Source organism: Schistocerca cancellata, chromosome 3 (genome assembly GCF_023864275.1).
Source record: "Schistocerca cancellata isolate TAMUIC-IGC-003103 chromosome 3, iqSchCanc2.1, whole genome shotgun sequence".
Lineage (NCBI taxonomy): Eukaryota > Metazoa > Arthropoda > Insecta > Orthoptera > Acrididae > Schistocerca > Schistocerca cancellata.
The window spans coordinates 792,184,093-792,210,348 of NC_064628.1; the positions used below are offsets into that span (position 1 = coordinate 792,184,093).

The window sequence follows — 26,256 nt, forward strand, 5'->3', positions numbered from 1 at the left end:
CTGCAATTACAAACTTGTGGAAATCCAATATACGTTTGGTGGATGGTGGATGTGCACTCTTTTTTCTGAGCCATTCACTATTACTATGGTGACCTGGAATACATATCCATCATTGACACAACTGTGTGTGGTATAGTGATGCGCATTGATTATTAGGAAAATGTAAGATTTGTCTTACTGTCCTAGTGCTCTACAGAATGCTTTCCCACACTGGGAAGTTGCAATCTGTCGTCCCTGTGCTTGCATGTTGCAGCGTTAGCCATGTGTGTGTATGCTTTGAACATTGTTTTAAATCATACACCAACCTTTGAATTAATATAGTCATTTCCCATATACCAATAACTATGAAATTTTATGTAGTCTTTCAGAATGACAGTAGTTAACTTCTGTATGTTTCAGTTCTAAACCTGAAGTAATTTTAGAGATAATCAAAATTACCTAAAAGATAGATTTTATAACCTCCCATTAAAAGCAACATCCTGTCATGTCAATATGTTTTTGTAAATACATCAAGGGATGACTAAACATTTTCTTGCTATATGGTTAAATAAAAAGTATTTTGTTCCTAACAGTATAAGTTACATAATGTTTTGACTTTTCAAGCAATAATTGTTATTTTCAGTTATTTGATGTTACTAATTTCATTTATACTGGTATCAGAATCAGTGGACAGGATGAATTGGTTAGTTCACTGGACTTGCATTTAGGAGGATGATGGTTCAGAACTGCATTCAGCCATCCTGATTCAGATTTTCCATGATTTCCCGTAATTGCTCCAGGCAGATATCAGGATGGTTCCTTTGCAAGCAGATGGCTGTTTTCTTCCCCACCCATGAAACAAACTGAGCTTCTGCTTCTTCTCTAATGACCTTGTAGTCAATAGCACATTCAGTACTAAACATAAGTGACGAAGTGAATGCAGCATGTATGTGACATAGGAATCTTGAAATTTGTCAACACATATGAATCACATTGTGCAACATGCCATGAGCACATACGTGACATTAAATACTCATTGTAAAGTAGTTACTTTAAGAATTCTAGAAACAAAGTCTTTTTGTCCTTAAGACTGTTAAAGATGGGACTGTTTTGAGTTCATTTGCTTTTTGAAAGAGACAAAGTGTGGGGAATAATTAAATGAAGTTCGGAGTTGGGGACTGGTTAAGGAGAAATATTACCATGCTGACTGTGAAAAGCTATGAAGCTGATTTGCTAAATTATATTCCAGTCAGTCGGAGAGGAGAATGATCATGTGTTCTGGAAGCAGGAGAGATATGCTCTCTTTTACCTTGAGGAGTTGTGCTTAAGCTTTAGCAGTGGGAGGAGATGTTGTTCAGTGTACCAATAAGTAAATATGTTGTAATTTGTTTTCACCTAATTAATGGCTCAGAAACTATGAGAGCCATTGTAAATGACATTTCTGAAGTTTTAAGATTTGTAGAGAAAATTGTGACTTTCTCCTGATGGGCTGGAGAATTTCACGTAGCTTGCTATGCAATTATATTTCAGGACATTCAGATTACTGCAAGTTGCTGAGCAGTGTAGTATTGTGTGAGCATACTAAACTGATGACCATCATGTGAACTTTACAACTGCTTTCTGACTGGCAAAAGTTTTGGTTTATTGGACAGCAGGTCACAAGTTCTGTACTAGAGAGAGAATTTTCTACATGAGTGAATGGAATAGTGCAAACTATGTGCAAATATATGCTGGGAACTGTGTGCTAAGGTGGACTCAGCAGCACCATGTGTATTACTAAACTTAGTTTAAAGTGCCAAGAATTTTTTTCATTTAGTAGCTTCGATCACATATTATAGGGTGAACATTCTCTTAAGTAATGGCACAGAACAATTTATGCATCCTCATCACACATATATAGTGCAATCTGCCTTTTAAACAGATTTTCCAGGATGAACCACATTATACACTGTTTAAGGGCAGGCTGTGGTTCAAAGCAGCTCATTAAGGCAAGTGAGTAATTTCTCAAAAAAGAATTACACTGTGCCAGTGCATGTGTACCAAGGAATATAGGATACAAAGAATGTAGGTCATCAGGGAGCACCTGTTGCCATTGGTCAGTTACTTGTCAAGACAACACGATTGCCTCTTTGTGTTAGGAATGTGTTGGGAGCAATGCTAAATAAATTTGTGAACAAAAGGACCCAGGGATTCAACAAACTGATCCCACATGCAAAGGAAAGAAGATACATGTGCTAATGAAGAATCTAATTCTAATTTAGAATATTTCAGGAGGCACAGGTGTTTGATCCCTCTAACTCACCCCCCTGCCGCCCTCCCCCTCCTCCACATGTCCATGCAGTTTTGAGAGTGCTGATAAGTTCATCCACTGAAATATTGAATATTTTAATGACATTCCTTAGATGTGTACCTGAGAGTTCATCAAACAATTTTATTTTACATTTGTAAATAATGTATTATGGGTCTCTTTTTATAAATTTCAGGCATTTAGTGTGGTTTTTCAAAAGGCAATTGAGAAAGCTGTACCATCTGATGATGTGCCCACAAGGGTTTTGAATCTAATAGACTGTATTACGTACTCTGTTTTTGTGTACACAACTAGAGGGCTTTTCGAATGTGACAAACTTATATTTGCTTCACAGATGGCTTTTCAGGTGAGTGCAGCCTATCACTGTGTGAAATACTGTTTTGTAGGTATATATGTTTTGTTATGTTGTTCCATAATATTTTCAGATTTTATTGATGAATGAAGAAATTCAGCCTGCAGAACTGGATTTCCTGTTACGCTTTCCCATAATGCCACATGTGACTAGTCCAGTTGACTTTTTATCTGACAGCAGCTGGGGTGGCATTCGTAGCCTCTCATCTAAGGATGAATACAGGTTCTACTGTAGACCTACCACTAGTTGCCTTAATGCTTTAGCCTCAGCATCTTATTAGTGACTACTCCATTAGTTTAGGTGATCTAAATAAAGTTGAAGTTTTAGACAAACTTTTTGTAATTCCCATGACTAAAACCTGGTCATATGATTTGCTATATTCTAAAAGTTATAACAACCACTTGAGAAACTTTACATCAGTGACATTAGTAGATTTCTGTTGTGTAAAAATTCTCTATATATGTAAAGATTACTATGAATTCTCTTGCATGGTATTGACAGTAGTGTTGTAGTGAAAAGCATTTTTTGCAACTAACTGTATTAGCATGAGTGAAGCACACGTGAAAATAAATAGAATCATTATTCTCATCTGTCGGTTAATGTCTGGTTCACTCTTGAGATTTAGAATGATGCAGCAGAACTGTTACCATTTTTGCATTGATTTTGAAGGCATACATTTAGTTCTTTTCCAGAAATGGACCATCCAATGTAATGGCCTCTTGTGGGTATAGAATTTGAAAGTACTTTCTTTTTTGTTGTAATGATACTTCTTAGCAATCGTGTAGTTACGCAAGGAGTGAAATATGAGCATCTTTGGCTGGCACAGCTACAGTTCGACATCCAGTTTAGCAAAGATCACTGACATCAAGTCAAGTTACACCTTAATAGGCAGAAGTAGCCACTGAAGGCAGCTAATGTAAAACAGGAGAAAAGCAGCTGCTTAGGAAAAAGGCAGTACTTCAAACAAAGTATTTATGTAACTTCACAAACAGCAGCTGTTTATTTACTGATAAAGTCAAACTCTGTCCAGTTCCTCAAGTCGAAATATCCTGATAAAATATAGATACTCTAACTACTCTAATTAAATAAACAGAGCTTTCAGTGAGCTTGGTACTTTATTTCAAGAGATTAATTTGGAAAAGGAAGGTCGGGAAGGACCTACAGCTACATCTACATCACTACTCTGAAATTTACACTCAAGTTCCTGCGGGGGCTCAACAAAATATTTTCACATTCAGAGGAGAAAGTTTGAGACTGAAACTTTGTAAAACCTCTCACCATCTAAAAAAGAAATAGAGTTTTGTTTTGTTTTAATGATTGCCAACCCAGCTCTCATATCATGTCCGTGTCCTATTTCATGATAGTACAAAACAAGCTGCCCTTCTTTGAAATTTTTTGATGTCTTCTGTCAACCTTATCTAGCATTGATCACGTACTGCACACCATTGCTCTAGCAAAGGATGAACAAGCATAGTGTAGACAGCCTCTTCAGTGGATCCAGTGATATGTCCAGTTTAAGTTGTTCATAATTTTTATTGCTAGGTATTTGGTTGAATTCATAGCCTGTAGATTTGTGTATTTATCATGTAACCAAAATTTAATGGATTCCATTCAGTAATAATGCTGATGGCCTCACGCTTTTCGTTATGTAGATTCAGTTGCCCCTTTTCACACCATACAGATACCTCGTCCGAATCATTTAGTAATTGGCTTTGATCTTCTGATGACTTTACTAGTCAGTAAATAACATCACCTGCAAACAATCTAAGAGGGCTACTCAGATCGTCTCCTAAATCATTTATATAAATTAAGAACAGCAGATGGCCTACAACACTTCCTTGGGGAGCACCATAAATCAGTTCCCTTTTACTCTATGACTTTCCATCAGTTACTTTGAAATGTGACCTTTTTGAATGGAAATCACAAATCCAGTCCCACAACTCAGATGATACTCCATAGGTACACAAATTGAGTAGAAGGCACTTATGAGTAATGGCATGAAAAACCTTCTGGAAATCCAGAAATATGGAATCTATTTGAGACCTTTTGTCAATAGCACTCATTACTCCTTAAGAATAAAGAACAAGTTGTGTTGTACAAGAATGATATTTTCTGAATCTGTGCTGACTGCATGTCAATAGATTTTTACTTCTAGGTAATTCATAATGTTCAGTCATAGTACATGTTCCAAAATCCTGCTGAAAATCAATGCCAGTGATGTGGATCTGTAATTCAATGAATTACTCCTATTTTCTTTCTGGAGTATCCATGTCAACTGTGCAACTTTCCAGCCTTCAAGAACAGATCTTTTGCCGAGATGTGTTTGCTAGACATGGAGCTATTACATCAGCATACTCTGAAAGGAATCTAATTGGTATACAATCTGCAGCAGAAAACTTGCCTTTATCAAGTGATTTGAGTGGCTTTCTACACTGAGGATATCTACTTCTAAGTTACTCATGTTGTCAGGAGTTCTTGATTCAAATTCTGAAATGTTTTCTTTATCATTCTTTGATGAATGAATTTTAGACAATAGTATTTAGTAACTCCACTTTAGTGGCACTTTCATTGGTAAAATTGTCATGACTGTTGTGCAGTGAACTTTAAATATGACCAAAATCTCTTTGTATTTTCTGTCAGTTTTTGAGTTTCTTTGTGGAAGTTATTAAAAGCATCTCACATTGAAATCTGCACTAAATTTCAAGCTGCTGCAAAACTCTGCCAATCTTAGGGATTTTGATTGTATTAAATATGGTATTTTTTTTTTTTGTTGCTTCTGGAACAGTGTTCTGTCCTGTTTTGTGTACTGTGTAGATTCTAGCAAACATGCAGCAAGCATTTTCTTATCAGTCCAGAAGACCAGTGAGTATGGAAATAAAATGGAGCTAATTTTTTCTTAAATTAACTTTAAATAATTGGACTGTTACAAAATTGCTCTGAGCACTATGGGACTTAACATCTGTGGTCATCAGTCCCCTAGAGCTTAGAACTACTTAAACCTAACTAACCTAAGGACATCACACACATCCACGCCCGAGGCAGGATTCGAACCTGCGACCGTAGCAGTCACGCGGTTCCAAACTGAAGCGCTTAGAACCGCACGGCCACACCGGCCAGCTGGACTACTACAAAACTGGTTTGTTGTTTGTGGGACTGCTTGTTACATGTAGTGCAATGCTTCTTCCTTTTCTCTGCTTACACTCAGGAAATGATCATTAAAATGTTTGCTACCTGCATACAGCCATGTACTATTTGGTCATTTTCTTCAATAAAAAGGTCATACTTGTCGTGGTGCCATTTTGACTTGCATTAGTCTGGTATGAATACAGTTATAATGACCTTCAGTTAAAGGTGCAATATTTGTTGTCTAAGCTTTAAAATTGTCTTCCAGGGGTCCTGTAGCACTTTCAAATGTAAAGATTGTTGAGCTCCATATTGATATTTCTGAAATGAGATTATTGCATCATCAAGTTATAGAAGCATTCAGTGCAACTGCAGTACTGCCTGTCCAGTCCATGTTATTTTTAACATTTTGACTAAGCCTGTTACAGAGTAACTGTTTCTGAAAGACATGACATGAATATCTGTAAACATGGTAGCAGCAGGTAATGAAAAGAGAGCAGCTGCTTGGGTTGTTAAATATGAAAGATGAGCTTCTCATTGCAGAACAGGATAATGAAACATCTAAAGGTATATTTACAGAGGTGCTATGTGTAATGGAACAAAATTTTAAAGTCACAAAAATCAAGTGATGCACATAGATGGAAACAAACAGGGACAGTATAGGGAAAGGGTAGTCGCTATATGCATAGAAAATGTATTTGCATCCACAGGCCTAAATGAGCACTGCATTGAACAGACCTTTGACTGCCACACTTCAATAAGAGACTTGGAAACATACAGGGTTCTGGTTATGACAGTGTACAGTCCCCCAACAGGAAATGTAAATTTTATAAAACAGTTAGAGAATACTGATAAGACTCAGTAGAAATAATTAACTAGTGATTGTGTTTGTAAATTTTAGTGTTGACTTCATCTTGTACTGTACTTGAAGGCAGTTCAAGTTAATGTTGTCCAGATTTGCTTTGTTCCTTAAAGTAGCATTCTCATTGAGAACAGAAAGACAGACTGCATCAATGATTGGTCAGTTTTGAATCCAACTGTTTTTCATCAAATAGACATATCGTTGTTGCACCCTTCACCCTTCAGCTGTGTTGAGTTGTCTTCTCCTCCTACAGTTTTCATTGCACCCCCCCCCCCTCCCCCCACTTACACAGATTTTCCTCCATTATTAAAGTAACTATTCGTTGATGACTCAGCATGTGTCCTATTAAGCTAGGATTTACTTTTGTCAGGTCAGTTCAGTATCTCTTCATTAGTTATCTGATCTATCCACCAAATCCTCGGCATCCTTATGCAGTACTATGTTTTAAAAGTTTTTATTCCCTTCTAATCACCTCCAAAAATCCGGTTTAACTAAGAGGAGAAAAGTATAATTTCACAGAATTGTAAATGGTGACTGAGCTACACATTTCAGGGAGAATTTTCAAGATGAAAAATGGAAAGATATTTATCAAGGGTACATGTAGGTGAGAAATTTAGGCATGTACTAATAATATTTTTACAACACTATGAATATAATTAGTCTTTACAATGGGTCAGAGGCAATTACAATGGTATCCAAGAGAAGGGATGGCTAATCTCTGAGATTAAAGTATTTTGTGTTAGAAACAGAGAGTTTTATTTATTGCAAAGGACTTGCTCTGATCAAGACCTTAAGGTGTACTACTAGCAATACTGCAAAGTTATTTACCATGTAATCACAAAAACAAGAATTATGCATACAAAAAATCAAAAAATAAAGCAAAGGTAGAAAGGAGCATTATTAGGCACATGAATCAAATCAATAAGGGATAAAATACTAAAGTATTAGATGGCAGTAACAGTGAAACATATGATGATGAATTCAAACCATTTGACATAAAAGTTGATGTATTCTTCCTAACAGTGGACTAAAACGCAGCGAAAAAAAAAAGTACCATAAAAAGCAGATCCACTGGATGTACTGGCACTTTTGGATGTACTGACACTTAGATATGCATTAAATATAAGAACGGAGGCTTCTGTGGCCAGTGTCATAGTGATTAAAATTTTTCTGGGTATTATGCCATGTCATTGCTAAAAACTAACATCAATAATAAACTAAAATTGACATTTCAGCCGAATTGCAATGGCCTTCCTCAGGGCACAACTGGTTTTGTATAGGGATAGGTGCTTCTATTTATTACAGACTATCGATGTCTGACGTCACTGCTGTAAAACTTTTAATTGGCCCTCTAATATGATTGGCTAGTCCTGACGTAAGGGAAGATGAAGGAAAGAGGCTACTCATGGATGTCCATGTCGTCAATGATTGGTAGCTGTCCGCCAATCAGTGTTCGGCTTCTGGTCAGCAAGTTTTCCTCCTGGTGCGTGCGGAAGTGGACTGACAGTTGCTCTACAGCTGTTTGTGCAGATACGTCCGTGGCCCGTGTAGCTCCTGCCCCGCGACCGCTCACGGCCCGTTGGACTGGGATGGTTAGCAGCCAGGACACCGGGAGTTTGTAGCCATCTTCTCTGTTGAAGTTGCAGGCTGCTTAATAATTTCAATTGCCTCCCGTATTTTGCGTTCTCGCCAGTACTCGGGCTTCCTGGAACCTGATAGGTTGTCCACAGTCATAGTGGTGTTCCGCTATCGCTGATTTATTATGTTGTTGTAATCATACATAGCATTCGTGTTCTGCTACTCGTAAGCTGACAGGTCTCCCTGTTTCTCCTATGTAGGTAGCTCCGCACTCGCACCGTAGTTCATAAACACCTGTAGTGTTAAGATTGTTGACTACATCTGTGGTGTTTTCAGTTTCAAGTGTGAACTTTATATTTTTGTGCAGGCATTAAATACTCCCCAACCAGATACCAGTTTTGCCATATCAACTTTTAAAGACATGACAAAAAGCTTTCAGTCACTGAAGAAATTAAGTGTTCTGGTAATGTTGGTATTTAAAAAAATTATCAAAATCTTGTACTAACTGGATGAACCATTATTTAAATTATTTTGTAATCATTCAATGAGACAAGCTGTATTTCCTGAAATACCGAAGTAGTAACACCAATGTGTAAAAGTGGAAATAAGCAAGTGAGCTCTAATTAGAGATTCATTTCCATCTTTAAGTAATGAACTTAAACCAAAATATTGAACCATCATTCTGACGGTAAGTTAAGTATATCTTCCTTAAAAGATTCTGTACAGAGAAAGTAATATATGGAATCGGTTCTTGTAGAACTAAGCTAGAAATATTACCCTGTAGCATTATCTGTCACGTTTCCAAGAACATAAACTGATTTTTGTCACTAAGACTTAATATTATGCAATTAAAAATGCATAAAAATGGCTTACAACTAACAGAAGTAGAGATCAGTTATAGCAAACTACATGAAACTCTGCATGTGACATTCCTGGACATGCAAATAGATAAGAAACTAAGATGGTACTGGAATTTGAATAAGTTAATCACAAACTCAATTCTGCAAACTTTGTACTTAGAATTTTCTCTCATTGTAATAATTTGCAGACTAGACTCCTAGCATACATTTACTCAGTACCACACTATGCCATGTACTTGTGTCACAATGACGCTAAGATCAAGAGAGTTTTTGTTCTACAGAACCTTGTGGTATGCATATTATTTAAAACTGATAACCAAATGGCTGGTAGAAGCCTCTTGAGGGACTTTGGAAATTCCAGGCCATTTACTTCCTTTGGTATGGTATTTGTAGTTAATAGTAAGAGCTGTTATGGGATGAACTGTGATATTCACAACCACACTAATGTATGTAAAAATAATTTCCATACGAAGTGTCCCAGATAGGGTTTAGAATGAGGTTTTGCATTTTGATATAAAATTCTATAATATGTTGCTAGCAGATAAATGCATACACAAACTATGAATATGTGGATATGCTTTCGGTCCTTGATGTATCTGATAATCGGGCTGGTGTTGCCACTCATGAATATGCCCCTAGATATCCTCGTCGATGCCATTCAAATAAAAATGTGTTTTGTCATCTGGAGCTGTACCTCCGGGACTCAGATTTTCTCCTTCCACCATCGCATGACAGAGGTCGTCCATGGACTTTCATTACTCCAGCTACTGAGGAAGCTATTCTGGAGGTCATAGACCAAAAACCTCAGTGAAGTACACGTAGCATAGCAAGGCAGCTGCGTGTCTCACAACACACAGTTGTTAATGTGCTGCACAAGCATGGGCTGCACCCCTATCATTATGCTTTCACACAATACCTCCATCCTGCAGATCGCCACCAGCGAGTGTAATTTGTGAATGGTTCCAAAAACAACAGGAAGCCAACAATGACTTCATGAACACTGTAATATGGTCGGATGAAGCAGCATTCACTCATGAGGGTGTCTTCAATATGCACAATGCCCACCATTGGTGTGAGGTTAACCCACACATCACCCGTGACTGTGGATATCAAATTCGTATGGTATCAATGTCAGGGCTGGAATATTGGGCGACAGGTGTTTGGGCCCCTACATGTTGCCTGACTGGTTGACTGCATGGAAGTATCATGTATTCCTCTCAAACTATCTCTCTGATGCACTGGATGATGTTCCACTACATGTTTGCCAGAGGATATGATTCCAACATGATGGTGCACCACCACACTCTGGAATTAATGTGTGATAGTATTTGGACATGGATGTCCAGTTGAATGGCCACTACATTCACCTGACATAAATCCCCTGGATTTCTTCCTGTGGGGACACCTGAAAGAACATTTGTATTCTACTTTGCTGACGAATGTGGAAGAATTGGTAGTGCATGTCCATGTTGCTCTTGTTACTGTGGATGCAGCTTTGCTGCGAAGGGTCCAGAGCTGTATGATCTGATGGGTTGCACAATGTTTGGGCTTGCAGGGAGGTCACCTTGAGCATCTGTTGTTCTGAAGACAACGTTTTCTGTTGTGAAGGTCATGCAGTCATTAATATGGACATTATTATTGTCACTGGTTGCTAATGTGCGACATCTGAATGCTCATATTACATGTAGTATAAATGACAAGTAGATGTTGTGTTATTGTACTGTACTTTTGCCTTTAGCGTCTTGTCCTATGACTGGCCATTTGTTTCAACTGTCTATTTCTTATTTGCCTAACCAAGTATTTGTTATGTTCAGCATTACAAAATGTTGTAAATTTAGGATACATGTGACCTAAGAAATGCTGTATATTACAGTATGAAATGTCAGAATGAAATTAGCAAATAAAAACAATGCACCCCAACTCTTTAATGTCCTTTATCTGCCAGATGTACTCGCCGGACGAAATTTTGTGAGAGATATTTTTTTTTATTGCTGGCATGTGAGGAGTCATGCTGCGAAGCCTGAGTGCGTGAATTTTGCTTCACCCTGATTGAATGGTTGCATGTACATTGTCCATTTTGTACAATCTAAAATTCTTGGCAACAAAAGAGGTTATAGAAAGACTGTACTGCAGTGTCATTGTGATCATGGTCAGATGTTTGAATAAGTTTATACATAAACCCCTCATGTTGGATCCACACATGACACTGGTCTCTCACTTTTGTATGGTACGTATCTTTCTTGCATCTGGTCGGTTGCCCTTGAATATTATACCATAAGATGTGGGTTAATGGGGTTATATCTCAAGTATACAGCTTTGGTTTTGTCCTTATCACTGATCAAAGCAGCAATATGGATAGTAAATGCTGCTGTACTCAATCTTTTATAGAAGTGTGTACAGATAAATTTAGCTCACTGTCTTTGTAAAGTCTCAGGAATTTGAAGGACTGCACTCCCATTTATTAATCACCACTACATTTTATTTGTTTATTTTGTGTGTTGTGTGGAACTGCATAAGTTTTGTCTCATTGACATTAATAATAAGATGGATCAGCTGTGAAACTGACAATCATAATACAAAAGTAAATGGACATAATTTACACTTACAGTTCAGAAAGGAATTTTATATTCTGGTGAAAAAGTAGTTAACAGATAGGAAATTGGAAATCGCCAAATATTCAAAACTAAAATAAATTAGTACTTCATTCCTCCAAAATGTATTGCAGTATGTGTATTGAGAGATGTAAATTCTGGTGTACATGTTCTCATTAAGCAGACTTTAATTTTACCATTATATACACAGCTAATAGTGTTCCATGTAAAGTTACACATATACTTCATTTATATCATCAGACATAAAAAGCAGCGGAATAGTGTAATAGGAAGAGCAGTGGCATTTTTCAAAGCAGCTTCCTTTCTGCTAATATATAAAATGTATATAACACATGTGGATTAGGCCTTATGCTTGATCTAACACCAACTGCTACATACAAGGGTGTATTAGAAGCAATCTATGATCGTGGGACATGTGAGCAGCATGTCACCCATCACTTCAGCTTTATTACCAGTAGACGAATCCTGATGGTGACATTACATATTTATTCAAGTGGCTTTCCATTTGGCCTCACAAGACTGAGTGGACCTCTTTCCCTACCTGAAAAAAATCAGATGATGTATGGGAAATTAAAATGGGCCCTTCAACTCCAAAGGCAGCAACATTAACCATTTGGTTACGGAGTTAGTGTCTGCTAATTACACTGAGACAGAATGGATGGCCAATATATACCATCAGGAGGCAGAGTTCTAAGTACTCCTGATAGACACTGATAATAGAAAAAAATTATCTTGGCTCTCATGGCTGTTAGTGTGTTTCTTAGGAGGAAAGATAATTGGGTTTGGAAGTTAGAATAAAAGAGCAGAGGGACACGTGTTGCGAGTACAATGGGAGACAAAGATCATTATAAAATTTTGGAACAATGAAAGATAATAAGTAGCCAAATTTTAGTATTGCTATGGCTGTTGATAATTATTTTTCTTCAGTGTTGAGATTTTCTCGTGTTTATCTGCTGGGCATTTTTTAATATTTTTTTTTTTTTTTTTTTTTTTTTTTTGCACATTTTAATTTAGTGTTGTTTATTAGACACAATTTTATGCTTATACAGCTCTGCTGTTGATTTTACATCAAGTTGAATATTTTATATCTAGATTGTGTCATAATTACTAATATTACTTTGTTATACAATGCTCTATGCACTAACATTAGATGTTATGGTACTGAAAATACATTGGACTGTAGCACACTTGCTTTTTCTTTAGGCAATTTTATTACATCTTCTGTTCAGAACAATACATTATCAATAACTGTGTTGTTTTTTAAAATCTTCATTCTGTCTGGCAGACACTCCACAGAAGCAGCTGCTAAAAATTTTGTTCAAAATATGTTGCATCTTCATGAATGCTGCCTCATGTTTTGCTTGTTAACATTTAATAAAGAGTCTTGTTTATAGAAGTTAATATGATACCATTACTAAATAAAATGCTCAACATCTGCAATATAAAGCAAGTAATGTTACAATCTGATAATCATTAGTGTTTGAGACATGTCTTTGAATGGACAACAGTGTTAAGATAACTGTATTTTCAGAAATCTGGATCGCGACATTGAGACTAATCCTAAAAGATGGAAGAAGTTAATTGAGTCAGAGTGTCCTGAGAGAGAGAAGTTTCCACAAGAGTGGAAAAATAAGACTGCCTTGCAGCGACTGAGCATGATGCGTGCATTTCGTCCAGACCGAATGACATATGCTGTGATGTAAGTGTCAGGGAACTGTATGATATCAGAGATGTATCTGATATAATTGGACAGGTAAAAAAAATGTACTAACCAAGCAGCAGCAAGAGAACACACATATAACGATTTTGAAATTTGCAAGCTGTTAGAGCCACTGTCTCCTTCTTCTGGTAGAGGGGTTGAAGGGAAAGAAAGAAAGAGCCCTGGCACTGAAAGCTTGAAGATTTTAATACCTTTACATGTGTGTTCTCCTGCCACCACTTGGTGAGCAGATTTTTCATCTATCCAGTTACATTATATTTTCAAAAATTGATTAATTTCATTGAGAGATGTATCTAAGTACTTCTAGTTATTTATTTATTTATTCATGTGTTTCATGGTGGCAATTTTGTACATCAGGGAATAAGTGTTTCAACATCTTATGGTATAGCTGCAAAGCGCAATGACAGTAGCCCATAACATCACAATCTTAAATATTTAAATGAATAATTGGGTAAAATACAAGAAAATATAAATATTTCCAGACTGAAGTATTGTTTGTGCTATACAGACTGCAGTAAAATTGTGGAATGGTATCATCATATAAATATGTAGCTTGTCAACTACATAGGCAAAGACAGATTGCTGCTTACTGTAAAGAAGACACATCAAATGCAGGCAGGCACAATTTAAAGACACTCGCATATAGATTTTGGCCACTGTGTTCATTAGTAAAAGAGACACACAGACACACACCATTCCCACACACACACATACACAAGCAAGTACACCTCAAGCATACATGACCACCAACTCCAGCACCTCGGGCTGAAATGCAACATCATATGGGATGCAAGCAGCAATCTGGAACGGTTGTGGAAGGGATAATGGTGTATGGATGGGGAGAAAGACAAATACTGTTTTGTGGAGTGTGCAGGTACTAGACCACCAACAGACAGAGTGTCAGGAGGTGGAGAAAAAAAAAGGAGAGGAGTGGGAAAAGACAGTTGTTTGCATTTTCCATGGGTTGCAAATAAACATGGTGGGAGATGAGACTGGGAAGGAGGTGATAGGTCAGAAGGGATGTAAACTGTTGAGTGAAGGGTTTGGGGCAGTATGTTACCGAAGTCGAGGCCAGGATAATTACGGGAGTGGAGAATGTGTTGTAAGGATAACTGTGATCTGCACAGTTCAGAAAGGCTGGTGGTGGAAGGAATCATCCTGATGGCTTGAATAGTGAAGCAACCACTGAAATCAAATATTTTATGTTCAGATGCACATTGTGCCACTGTGTGGTGTACTTTGCTCTTGGCCACAGTTTCGCAGGGGCTGTTCATCCTGGTGGGCAGCTGGCTGGTAATCATACCAGTATCATACACTGTGCAGTGATTGCAGGAGAGCTTGTAAATGGCATGGCTGTTTTCATAGGTGGTCCATCCACTAATGGGGTAGGACAAACCTGTGACAGGACTGGAACAGTAAGTGCTGGGTGGGTGGATTGGGCAGGTTTTCCACCTGGGTCTCCAACAGGGATATGATCCTTGTGGCAAGAGGTTGGGACTGGGAGTGGGGTAGGGATGGATTAGGATGTTGTGGATGTTCGTTATGTGACAGAACACCACTTTAGGAAGGGTGAGAAGTATCTTGGGTAAGATGTCCTTCATTTCAGGGCACAATGATATGTAATCAAAGCCCTGGCGAAGGATGTTGTTCAGTTGTTCCAGTCCTGGGTGGTACTGGGTGATGAAGGGGACACTCCTTTGTGGCTGGTTCTTGGGGGTGGTGGGGGGATTGTGTGTGTGAGGGGAAATGGTACAGGAGATCTGTTTGGAGACTACGTTTCGAGGATAGTGCCTGTCTGAGAAGGCCTTTGTGAGACCCACAGCATACTGAACAAGGGAGTTTTTGAAATTTACTGACAGATTAAAACTGTGTTCTGGATCGAGACTTGAACTCGGGACCTTTGCCTTTGTTTTTGTCACTGCAGATACACCATTCCCAGGTAGCCAGGCTATAGAGATGCGATGTTTTGGTGTGAAACGAATGACAGCTGTCAAAATGCAGGTACTGTTGGTGGTTAGTGTGTTTAATGTGGACAGAGGTGCAGGTGGTGCCATCAAGAAGAGGAGGTCAACATCTACAAAGGTGGCACACTGGGTTGAGGAGGTTTACATGAAGCAGATGGGGGAGGTGTTGAGATTGTGAAGAAACAAAGATAGGGTGTCTTGGCTCAAAGTCCAGATAATGAAGATATCGTCAGTGAACTTGAATCAGACTAGGCGTTTGGTATTTTGGGAGGCTAGGAAAGTCTCCTTTAGATGGCCCATAAAAAGGTTGGAATAGGAAGGTGCCATATGTGTGCCCATGGCTCTGGCATGGATTTGTTTATTTATATACCTTCCCATCAAATGAGAAGTAGTTTTGGGTTAGTATAAAGTTAGTAAAGTGTACGAGGAATGAGGTAGTGGGTTTGGAGTCTGGAGGAAGTTGGAAAAGCCTCACAAATCAAAGACACCCACCACATCCTTCACGTTGGGAAAAGTAGTGTTCAGTGGGGTAAGGCCATGGGCATAAGGGATGTAGGTGTATTGGGTGGTGACATCAACAGTGATGAGTAGGGATCCAGGAAGTAAAGGGCTGGGGATGGTGGAAAGTAGGTGGAGAAAGTGGTTGGTGTCTTTGACATGGGAAGCTTTCCCAAAGTCCTTCAGACTCCAAACCCATTTCCTCATTCCTCATATACCTTACTAACTTTATCCTGACCCACAACTACTTCTCATTTGAAGGGAAGGTATATAAACAAATCTGCAGCACAGCCATGGGCACCTACATGGCACCGTCCTATTCCAACATTTTTATGGGCCATATGTTGTAATAATTAAAAAATACACTATAATACTAAAACTGCTACATATATGAATGGAAAGAAAAATTAATTTAAAGTATATTACAATGGCATTATTAGAAATGTTGTGCTTGTCTGATTTTTGGCAAATCAGACTACCTCTCTTACATTTCAATTGTAGGTGCAGGCAGCAGAATTCAGGTACACCAGTGCATGTCAAAAATAAGAAAATCCTCCTTACTTAGATCCACTTCACTTCAATAAAATTACTTTATAGTGATATCCAATCTTCTCTTATTTTGCAACATATATCATACAAAACACTCATGGGCTGTCATACTCTGGCCGCACTTCTTAACAGACACTTCTACATACAAGATAGTCAGAAACAAAATTATGTTCAATGAAAAATTAATGATTGTTCTTTTTTCTTCATTTGTCTGCACCTTGCTGCACTTTCCTAATTAACATCTTTGCCAATGCTTATGGTCAATCGGTGTTTCATTTTTCATAATTTTAAGTTTACGATATCCTGGGGTCTTTCGCCATATACCTACACAGCCAGTTAGAGATCTTTCTAGCCTCCCAAAACACCAAACCCATAGTCTGGGTCAGGTTCATTAATGACATCTTCATGACCTAGACTCAGAGCCAAGACACCGTGTCTTTGTTACTTCACAACCTCAACACCTAATCTGTCATACACTTCACGTGATCCTCCTCAGCCCACCATGCCACCTTCCTAGATGTTGCTCTACTCCTCATGATGGCTCCATCTGCACCTCTGTCCACATTAAACTGACCAAACACCTACAGTACCTGCATTTTGACAGCTGCCATCCCTTTTGTGCCAACAAATCCCTCCCATGTAGCCTGGCTACCTAGGGTTGGTGTATCTGCACTGACAAAAACTGCCTTGATCAGCATGCTGAGGTCTCCCCAAGGCCTTCACAGTCAGGCACTATCCCCAAGACATAGTCCTCAAACAGATCTCCCATGCCAATGTCCTTCACACACACAATCCTCCCACCACCCCCACAAACCAGCCACAAAGGAGTGTCCCCTTCATCACCCAGTACCACCCTGGACTGGAACAACTGAACCACATCCTTTGCTAGGGCTTTCATTACTTATCATTGTACCTTGAAATCAGGGACATCCTGTCCGAGATACTTCCCACCCCTCCTAAAGCGGTGTTCTGTCACATCCACAACATCCTAGCCCATCCCCATGCCACTCCCAATCCCAGGCTCTAGCCACAATGATCATATACCTGTGGAAGACTCATGTGCAAACCCTGCCCACATCCACCCACCCAACACTTACTATTCCAGTCCTGTCACTGGTTTACCCTACCCCATCAGAGGATGGACCACCTGTGAAAACAGCCATGCCGTTTACAAGCTCTGCTGTAATCATTGCAGAGCTTTTGATACTGGTATGACTACCAACCAACTGTCCACCAGGATGAACGGTCTCTGCCAAACTGTGATCAAGAGCAAAGTAGATCACTCTATGGCACAAGATGCAGCTGAACATAACACACTTGATTTCAATGGCAGCTTCACTACCCACACCATCTGAATGATTCCTTCCACATCCAGCTTTCCTACCCACGCCATCTGGATGATTCCTTCCACATCCAGCTTTTCTGAACTGCACTGATCGGAGTTATCCTTACCATACATTCTCCGCTCCCATAATACCGGCTTCAACCTAGGTTAACATATTGTCCCCATACTCTCCACCCAACAGTTTCGACCCCCTCTGTCCTATCATCTTCTCTCTATTCTCATCTCCATCCATGTTTATTTGCAGCCTTTGCCAATGCATCCGCCTGCCTTTCCCCTCTCCTCTCCTCTCCTTTTTTGCTGCTTTTTTTCCACCTCCCTGCCCCACAGCCTTCTGTCGCTGCCTCTGTTGGCGGTCTAGTCCCTGCACATTCCACCAGACAGTGTTTGTCTCTCTCCCCATTTATACACTACTATCCCTTCCCCTTCCCCTTCTCATTCCCCTTCCCCTTCCCTTTCCGCATCCCTTCCAGATTGCTGCTTGCTTCCCTTGTGATGTTGCATTCCCTCCCAAGATGCCAGAGTTGGTGGTCGTATGTGCATGAGGAGTGCTTGCTTGTGTGTGTGTGTGTGTGTGTGTGTGTGTGTGTGTGTGTGTGTGTGTGTGTTTTACTGATGAAGGAGGTTGTGACCGATAGCTTATGTCAACGTCTTTTAATTGTGCCTGTCTGCAACTTGATGTGTCTTCTTTACAGTAAGTAGCAATCTGTCTTTTCGTACAATGGTGATATTCCTAACTGGATTTTCAGTTGTATGAAATACGTAATTTGCCTTTTTTTAGCCTAGCTTGATATAGCTAATATCTCCTGAGTACTTTTAACAGCTTATTTGTAATAATGAATGACAAGGAACACAAATTAATTCAAATAACTAATAAAAGAGAGATTTATGGAGACCTGTATTGTATGAACAATGCATTTTTGCTCTTGAACGTGGAGGCCGGATGGATTCAGAAAGCCTTGCAGACATCATCAGTCAAGGATGCCTTGCATAGTTTTTTCATGACATACAGATCCATTCACATCGATGGGGTCAGTACAGCCAAAATCCTGAGAGGGCCCTGGCATCACACTCAGTTACATGTCAGCATTCCATGCAGCGTGCCCATCCTTTGTACAAGTCCACCTACATGAGGGGCACGTATACATAAGCACGCACATTCAGCTGGCGTGCATGGTGGACCAAGGGATTATCGTAGACCACAGGGACCATTAGCTGTTTGACATTACAGTTGCTCATGTCCACCTGACCTGTCACCACAACCTGCTCCAACCTCAACTGCAGTTGGCACACCTTCCATCTTCTCCATTGCCAGAGGGTAGTGAGGGGACCAAGGTTTAAGAACTATTCCACCCTCTGTGCCCTTTTCCCTCATTCCATTGGTACCAAAGCAGTCTACTAACAGGGGCACATTCTTCTCTCCTCCTCCCGTGCAGTCCCTGGACAGTCACTGGGCCTTCTGGCAGGGGGAGGCAGGGTGTCGGCCCTGAGCTGGTGGTGATCTGCCAGTGGTGAGTTCTGCCATTCCACGTGTCCTCCACCATTACCATTGACCATTTTTGGCCCTAAGTGCCAATATCAAGGGGGAGTATTTAATAATCCCTCCAGTGAATGGCATCATAGTGGCTCTTAAGGCATTGCAGCTCAGGAGTGAAGGAACCATGACAGACACAGAAAGCATGTCTCATGGACTTAGCCACTCACAGCAACAAGCTAAACAAGCCACCATGGCTCAGAATAGTATTCTGAATGAGCGAGCTCTTTGAAATCTTGCCCATTTGCTATTTTGAAACCAAGCTGGATACACTGGTTATCATTATTGAAATTCATTCTGTGTTTGTCCCACAATGAACTTGGCTTTGTTTAGGGATTGCATATTTGTATCAGGCACAGACACAAAAGCCACTGGTTTCTGACTTTACTGTGAGTGTGACATTAAACCTGGTACAGATCAGAGATCCTCCTGTGTGTTGTCCGAGTCCTGACCCAAAGGGTGATGAGTGACAGGGTGATGGGAATACCAGGAGTCCAACACTAGGGATATAGGATATTGTCTTGGAACTGGACCTTATGTCCGCTTTTGCCATTTCGTGGAGTGGACGTTGCAGGCTGGCGCTACCAGTGTGGCAGAACTGAGGGCAGAGCTTGCCCCAGATAGTGCAAACACAGCTGGTTGCACTGCTAATGAAGGATGCCTTTTTAATTGCAGTAGAAAACATTTTGCAGTGTGACCTGTGATGCTGATGTCAATGCTGTGTAGGTACTCCATTCAAGTTGAGCATCTTGGAGTCACTTAAAGTGCAGCTTCCCCCAAAACAGCACAGCAGCATTGCCAGAATTCCACTTATTCTAATAGATTCAAATATTGTTTGGGAAATCAGGGAAAAGTATGTCAAAGTAAAGCAGTGTAAATTTTGATAAATCAAGTGTCATAATTAAATATTGGGGACATAGCCCACATGCGTTATGTTAATTTCCAGGATGGCAGAAAATCTGTTTCTCTTTATGAGTATTTAAAACAAGTCAGTTGTATGAATTTAAAATGTCGGCAAATGCCGAGCAAAGATTGAGCTACATATTAAGCCAGACATATGTCCCAATGTACATGCCCAGATGGGTATGCAAACTTTAAAATTGTAGCTTCTTCTTCTTTTTCTTGTTGTATTGGGGGCTGCAACAAATCTAGCAAGGAACAATGAGGATTTTATGAAGATGTCCGAAAGAACAGATACCATCTTCATATAGTTAAGGCTAACTGGCCATTGACCTCCTTCTGTGCGGATCCACACTCATTGCCCAAACTCTTACGGGACTCGGTAAGATAGTCTGCCACGACTAATGAGTGTAATGGGCAGGGGCAATACGAATGTAGTGTGTGGACATTAAGTTGGGAATGTGGGTCTCACGGGGTGTGTGCAAGGGATAAATCCCTGCAGTCGCACTATCCTCTGTGCCCTCAGTGGCTCAGATGGATAAAGCGTCTGCCATGTAAGCAGAAGATCCCAGGTTCGAGCCCTGCTCGGGGCACACATTTTCGACTGTCTCCGTTGATGTATATAAATGCCTGTTGGTAGCTTAGGGTATTGATTTAATTATCATTACAATGATGATTCCTTGTGAAAGTTCCACCAGGCTTTGACCTGGGAACAATAATGACTGGCATAAGGATAAAAGAGAGATCAGTGCATGATCAGTAAGAGTCTAATTTTTTCATCTGTGTCTTAGACATACTCACAAGACATCTGCAATGCCATTAGGTGCAGGGTGAAAGAGAGATGTGGTAGTATGTTTAATTCTATTCTGAAAACTGCTAGAAATTTATGGAAGTTAACTGTTTACCATTGTCTATAACAAGAGTTTGTGGGCTTCTTCAATAGAAAAAATAGTTTTGAAAGCCTTAGGGGTATTCGCCGTTCATGGTTTGTTGCATTTTTTATTAAATATGGGAAATGAAGATAAGCATCTATCAGAATCTACCACTAGCACCCAGTCGTACAGCTGAGTACATGCAGGCCATGATGCATAGATGCAGTGTGGTGCTGATTACTAAACTGATTACCCTAACATTTTTGAGCCACTTGATTAATATCCTCTTCTATACATGCCCAATACACATGTTGTCATACAAGGTTCATCATTCTGGAAATACCCCTGAGAATGATACAAGACTTGCTATATATGGTATCACAGAACCTGTGGAATCACTACTTGACACTAGCAGTCATCTTGATTAAATAACAGTGGGATGCTTTTGAGGAGATGATGGGAGAAATAACAACAAAGTTCCATGGAAGCTGCCAAAGGAAGGACATGTGCCTAGCTTGTTTGTATGAACTGGCAAAACTATCTCTATAGTGGATCCTTATGTGTGGCTGCTGCAAAATATCTGGAAGTGATGGGAAGCTCTTCCACTAACTACTCTGATTGTGAGTTGATGTGAACACAGTCTCTTGTTTATCAAATTCTTCATTCGGATCATAGGGAATCTTGACAGCATGTTGGCATTCACATGGTAAGCTGACATATGGCAGTGAATGGAATATTGGTAATTTCATAAGGAAAGAGCACAGCTTTGGAAACCTCAGAGATGCCCATTTAGGTAACTTTGACTTACAGCCAAGTATGGACACCAATGGCTTATGATCAATGAGCCGATGAAATTTGTTGCAGGAAAATGAGGAACTTCTGGGTACCAAATATAATTGCCAGTGCTTTTTCTCTATCTGTGAATAATTTTCTTGTGCCTTGGTCAGCGCCTTAGAGGCAAATGCAATAGTTATTTCTGAACCAGCCAGGTACTTCTGTTATTGAACAATCCAAATGTCATGTAGTGATTGCATCCATGGCTAACAAAAGTGTTAAATGAGGCTGATATAATGTTAGCCATGGAACAGTTTGGAAGCATTGCTTCAGCTTAAGAAATGCTTGTGGACAATCTGCAGACCATTGGAAAGGGGTCTCTTTCCTCTACAGATTATACAGAGAATGGGCTTTTGTCACAGTTTTGGAGTGGGAGGAATCAGGCATCATACACAGCTTTGCCTATAAAAACAAGAAGATCCTTACATTATTTGGTACTGGAAAGTGTGAAATAACTGCTACATTCTCTGACATGAGAAATGACCGACATTCTCTGGCATTGTTTTAAGGCCTTCCTGGATAGAAATACAATGTACATACTCAATAAAGGCTGGAAGAATGAGCATTTTGATGAGCTACACTTTCATCTGGTTTTCAATAGGACTAAAAATACTTGCTGGAGATTCTATATATACTCCTGCTGAGCCCTTCGTGTCAGTACTATATCATCCAGATGATTGATGCATTGAGTAGGCAACAGTTTGTTTTAGAAAAAACACCAAAAAGTACCAATATAAAGCCATAAGGAGTATTTAATACCAAAATGGCTTTAGAAGCATCATCAAAAGAAAGATGAAAATAAGCTTAAAAATGATGGACCTCAGAGAAATTCTGACCTCCTATCAATTTTTAAAATAATTCATCAGAATATGGAACAAGGTATAAGTCACAATTGACTGAGTGTTTGCTGTATTCTTGAACACACAATCTGGTATATGAACAATTACTAAAGGTGATGTCCAATTATGAAAAGTACAGATTGCTACTCACTGTAAAGACGATGCATTGAGTTGCAGATAGGCACAATGAAAAGACTGTTACACACTAAACTTTTGGCCATAGCCTTCTTGAGAAAAAAATGAAAACACACATAGATTCACTTGAGTAGGTGATCACTATCTCAGGCCACTCAGGTCAGATTGCAACTTTTACACTGTAGAACAGCAGCAAACCATCCACACTCCTGTTCACATGAAAACCACCAACAGTACCTGCATTTTGGCACCTGCCATCCCTTCCACACCAAAAAACATTCCTCCCATACAGCTCTGCCATCCAGCGACAATGTGTCTGCATTGCAAAGAACTGCCTTGTGTTGTATGCTGAAGGCTTCACAAAGAGACCTAGTCCACAGACTGATTTCCCCTGCCATGTCAACACACATCCCCAATCCTCCCATCACCGCCAAGGACCACATACAAAGGAGTGTCCCCTTTGTTAACCAAAATCATCCCAAACTGGGGCAACTGAACCACATCCTTCATCAGGGCTTTGATTATATGTGATCATGCCTTGAAATGAGAGACATTCTACCCTAGATCCTTTCCAATCCTCCTAACGTGGTGTTCTGCCACCCACCCAACTTCCATAGCATCCTAGTTCATCCCTATGCCACTACCAGTCCTATTCCCTTGCCACAGGGATCATATCCATGTGGAAAACCCAGGTGCAAGACCTGCCCAATCCATGCACTCAGCTATTTCTATTGCAGTCCTGCCACAGGTTTATCTTGCCTTATCATAGGCCAGGCCACCTGTGAAAGTAGCCATGTCCTGTACTATATCTGCTGCAATAATCACCTGGTTTTTATATTTCTATGAATATCAACCAGCTATCAATCAGGATGAATGGCTACTGCAAAACTGTGGCCAAGAGCAAAGTGGACGATGCTGTTGCACAACATGCAGCTGAACATAACATGCTTGATTTAAATGCTGCTTCACACCCTGGGCCTTCTGGATCCTTCCCTCCACCACTAGCTTTTCCTAACTGTGCAGGTGGCAAGTATCCTTACATTCCCCACTCCTGAAATTACCCCGGCCTCACACCCTCCATCCCTCCATCCAACAGTTTCCACCTCCTCTGTCCTATCACCTCCGCCCAACTTAACGTTTCCTCACCATCATTATGCACTGCTCTCTGACAACACCTCACCAGTCTTTCCCCCTTTTCGCATCTACTCCTCTTCTTTTTTTCCATTCCTCCCCTCCCCTCCCCCCCCCCCCCCCACTCTCAACCTCAGACTTCTGACACTGCACCTCGCAACTAAAGGTGATGTCCATGTGCTACAATGAATCTGGTACAGAACTTGTAACTGCTCTGTGTGATCCAGTTCTACTTTAACTTCAACCCACGAGGCTAAAGATACTGGATAGGTTTTTAAAAATTTTTCACTGCCTACTCTTTTAATGCAGTGTCAGTGGAAAAATTAGAAGCCTTTCCTAGGCCTGGACAAAACAAGGGACTACATTGGTGATACAAAGACTCCAATACCACATATAGGATGCTGTTACAACTTTCTTGAACCAAGTGTTAGATATCAAACCCAAATGCTGTATCACATTGAGGTCAAAAATATTTTCCACTGGCGGTTTTGCCTCTTCAGACAAAATAAGGGTTCTGGTTAATGTCTTTGTGTGTTATACAGAACTACCTTGCCTAGTAATTGAATTTCATGGTGAGAGTAAGCCCATAGCTTAACTGCTCCTGATTTTAAGGGTGGAGAGCCCATCTGGAGCTATATAGGCTCAGGAGTAATGGAGACTCTGGCCCCTATATCATATTGGAGTGCTGTGAACCAATGTAAAGTGGCGTGGTGCTACCCTAGTATCTATAATTAAATTTATTTTCAGTAGTGCACTCAAACATTGCTGGCTTGGTTGGCTCTAACAAACATCTGCTATATGATTTTGGGAAACAATGCTGACAGACAACATAATGATATGGGTAGTTAAGTCTAGCTGTGAGCATTATGCCCAATCAGTCAAATGACAGCTGTAATGTATTATGTTCAATGGAAAAAGTAACTTGAACTGCCTGTGAAATGTCAGCAGATCTGGCAATATCTGAAAAGTTCACTAAAGAATGAGCTGACTGTCTTAATGCTTAGCACATGTCTCAATGTTCGGTGAAAATCTGATCAACATGTCATGTATTCATGATTCTGCATGTGATTTTCCAAAAGAACATTAAATTTATATTTTCTACCCAGGTCCACAATTCGTGATGCATAATTATCTCACAAGTTATGTTATTTACCTTACAATGTTGCAGAAATATTAAAAGAGCAACTAATAAATGAATTTTTGTTGCAAAATTTTCACTTGAAAGTGAGTTAATAGTGTTCAGACAGAGAGGCCAATTTTTTTGCCCAGTATAATAGAGCTCCAGGTTCGTAGATAATAAAAAATGTGGATGATAAAAAAGTGGCCTCTCAGGCCATTGAAAGTCATTTGCCTGGAAATAAAGTGCTAAATGCTTCTGGTATGCTTCACAGTCCTATTGGGCTCATTAAACAGCAGGAAAGCCAAGATTGCCAGAAGCAATTGTAGACATGCAAGATCCATCAGCTTCTGTATGAGATAATGCTGCTAATCAAGCTGATGTTTACAGATCTCAAAAAACTACTTGTTCATCTTGGCTGTCCTCAACAAATTGGCCTGATAAATGCTATTATGGCTTGGCATAGGCTGTGGTTCCAAACAATTCTTGTTATCACAGGTTTCATTGAACACCAATTAAGTACAAATAAATCACAGAATACAATAGATCCTACTCTATTTTAAACATAGCTGCACAACAGCAACGGTTCCACGTAATAAAATTATAAACAGCCGACCAGTTGCAATGGATAAAGAAATCTTTACCTAGGTTTCAACAAATTTAAATTTGTCTTCTTCAGAAGGTGGCAATTTTACATTAGTATGGACTGATGTATCATCGTCATTTTTACAAATATCTGCATAGATCCATTTGTCCAAATTAAAATATAGCCCTGAAAATAGGGTTTGTCATGTAAATGTAAATTAGTACATGGATGTTGCAGAGCTCACAAGCGACTCAAGTCGCAGATCTATGCAGATATTTGTAAAAATGACGATGATACATCAGTCCATACTAATGTAAAATTGCCACCTTCTGAAGAAGACAAATTTAAATTTGTTGAAACCCAGGTAAAGATTTCTGTATCCATTGCAACTGGTCGGCTGTTTATAATTTTATTATTTAGATCCTACTCTTTTCGAACCAAACAAACCAAAAACATATACCTAATGGTCATTAAAATATTTTGGAGATTTAGTGAATAACTGAAATTTTACAGCTGGAGAACACTGTAAGTTTTCAAGACTGGGAAGCACTCAAATAAGAA

The 26,256-nt window shown here is 39.6% G+C and overlaps 1 protein-coding gene across 1 annotated transcript in view; it reads left to right on the forward strand.

The window, feature by feature from the left end:
• LOC126176568 (dynein beta chain, ciliary) overlaps window positions 1-26,256 on the forward strand; it is a 790,269-nt gene that overhangs the window by 643,285 nt on the left and 120,728 nt on the right. Inside the window, exons 68-70 of the mRNA XM_049923728.1 lie at window positions 2,463-2,633; window positions 2,713-2,861; window positions 13,206-13,373. Of these exons, the coding sequence (XP_049779685.1) occupies window positions 2,463-2,633; window positions 2,713-2,861; window positions 13,206-13,373 (488 nt within the window). The remainder of the gene's footprint in view (window positions 1-2,462; window positions 2,634-2,712; window positions 2,862-13,205; window positions 13,374-26,256) is intronic.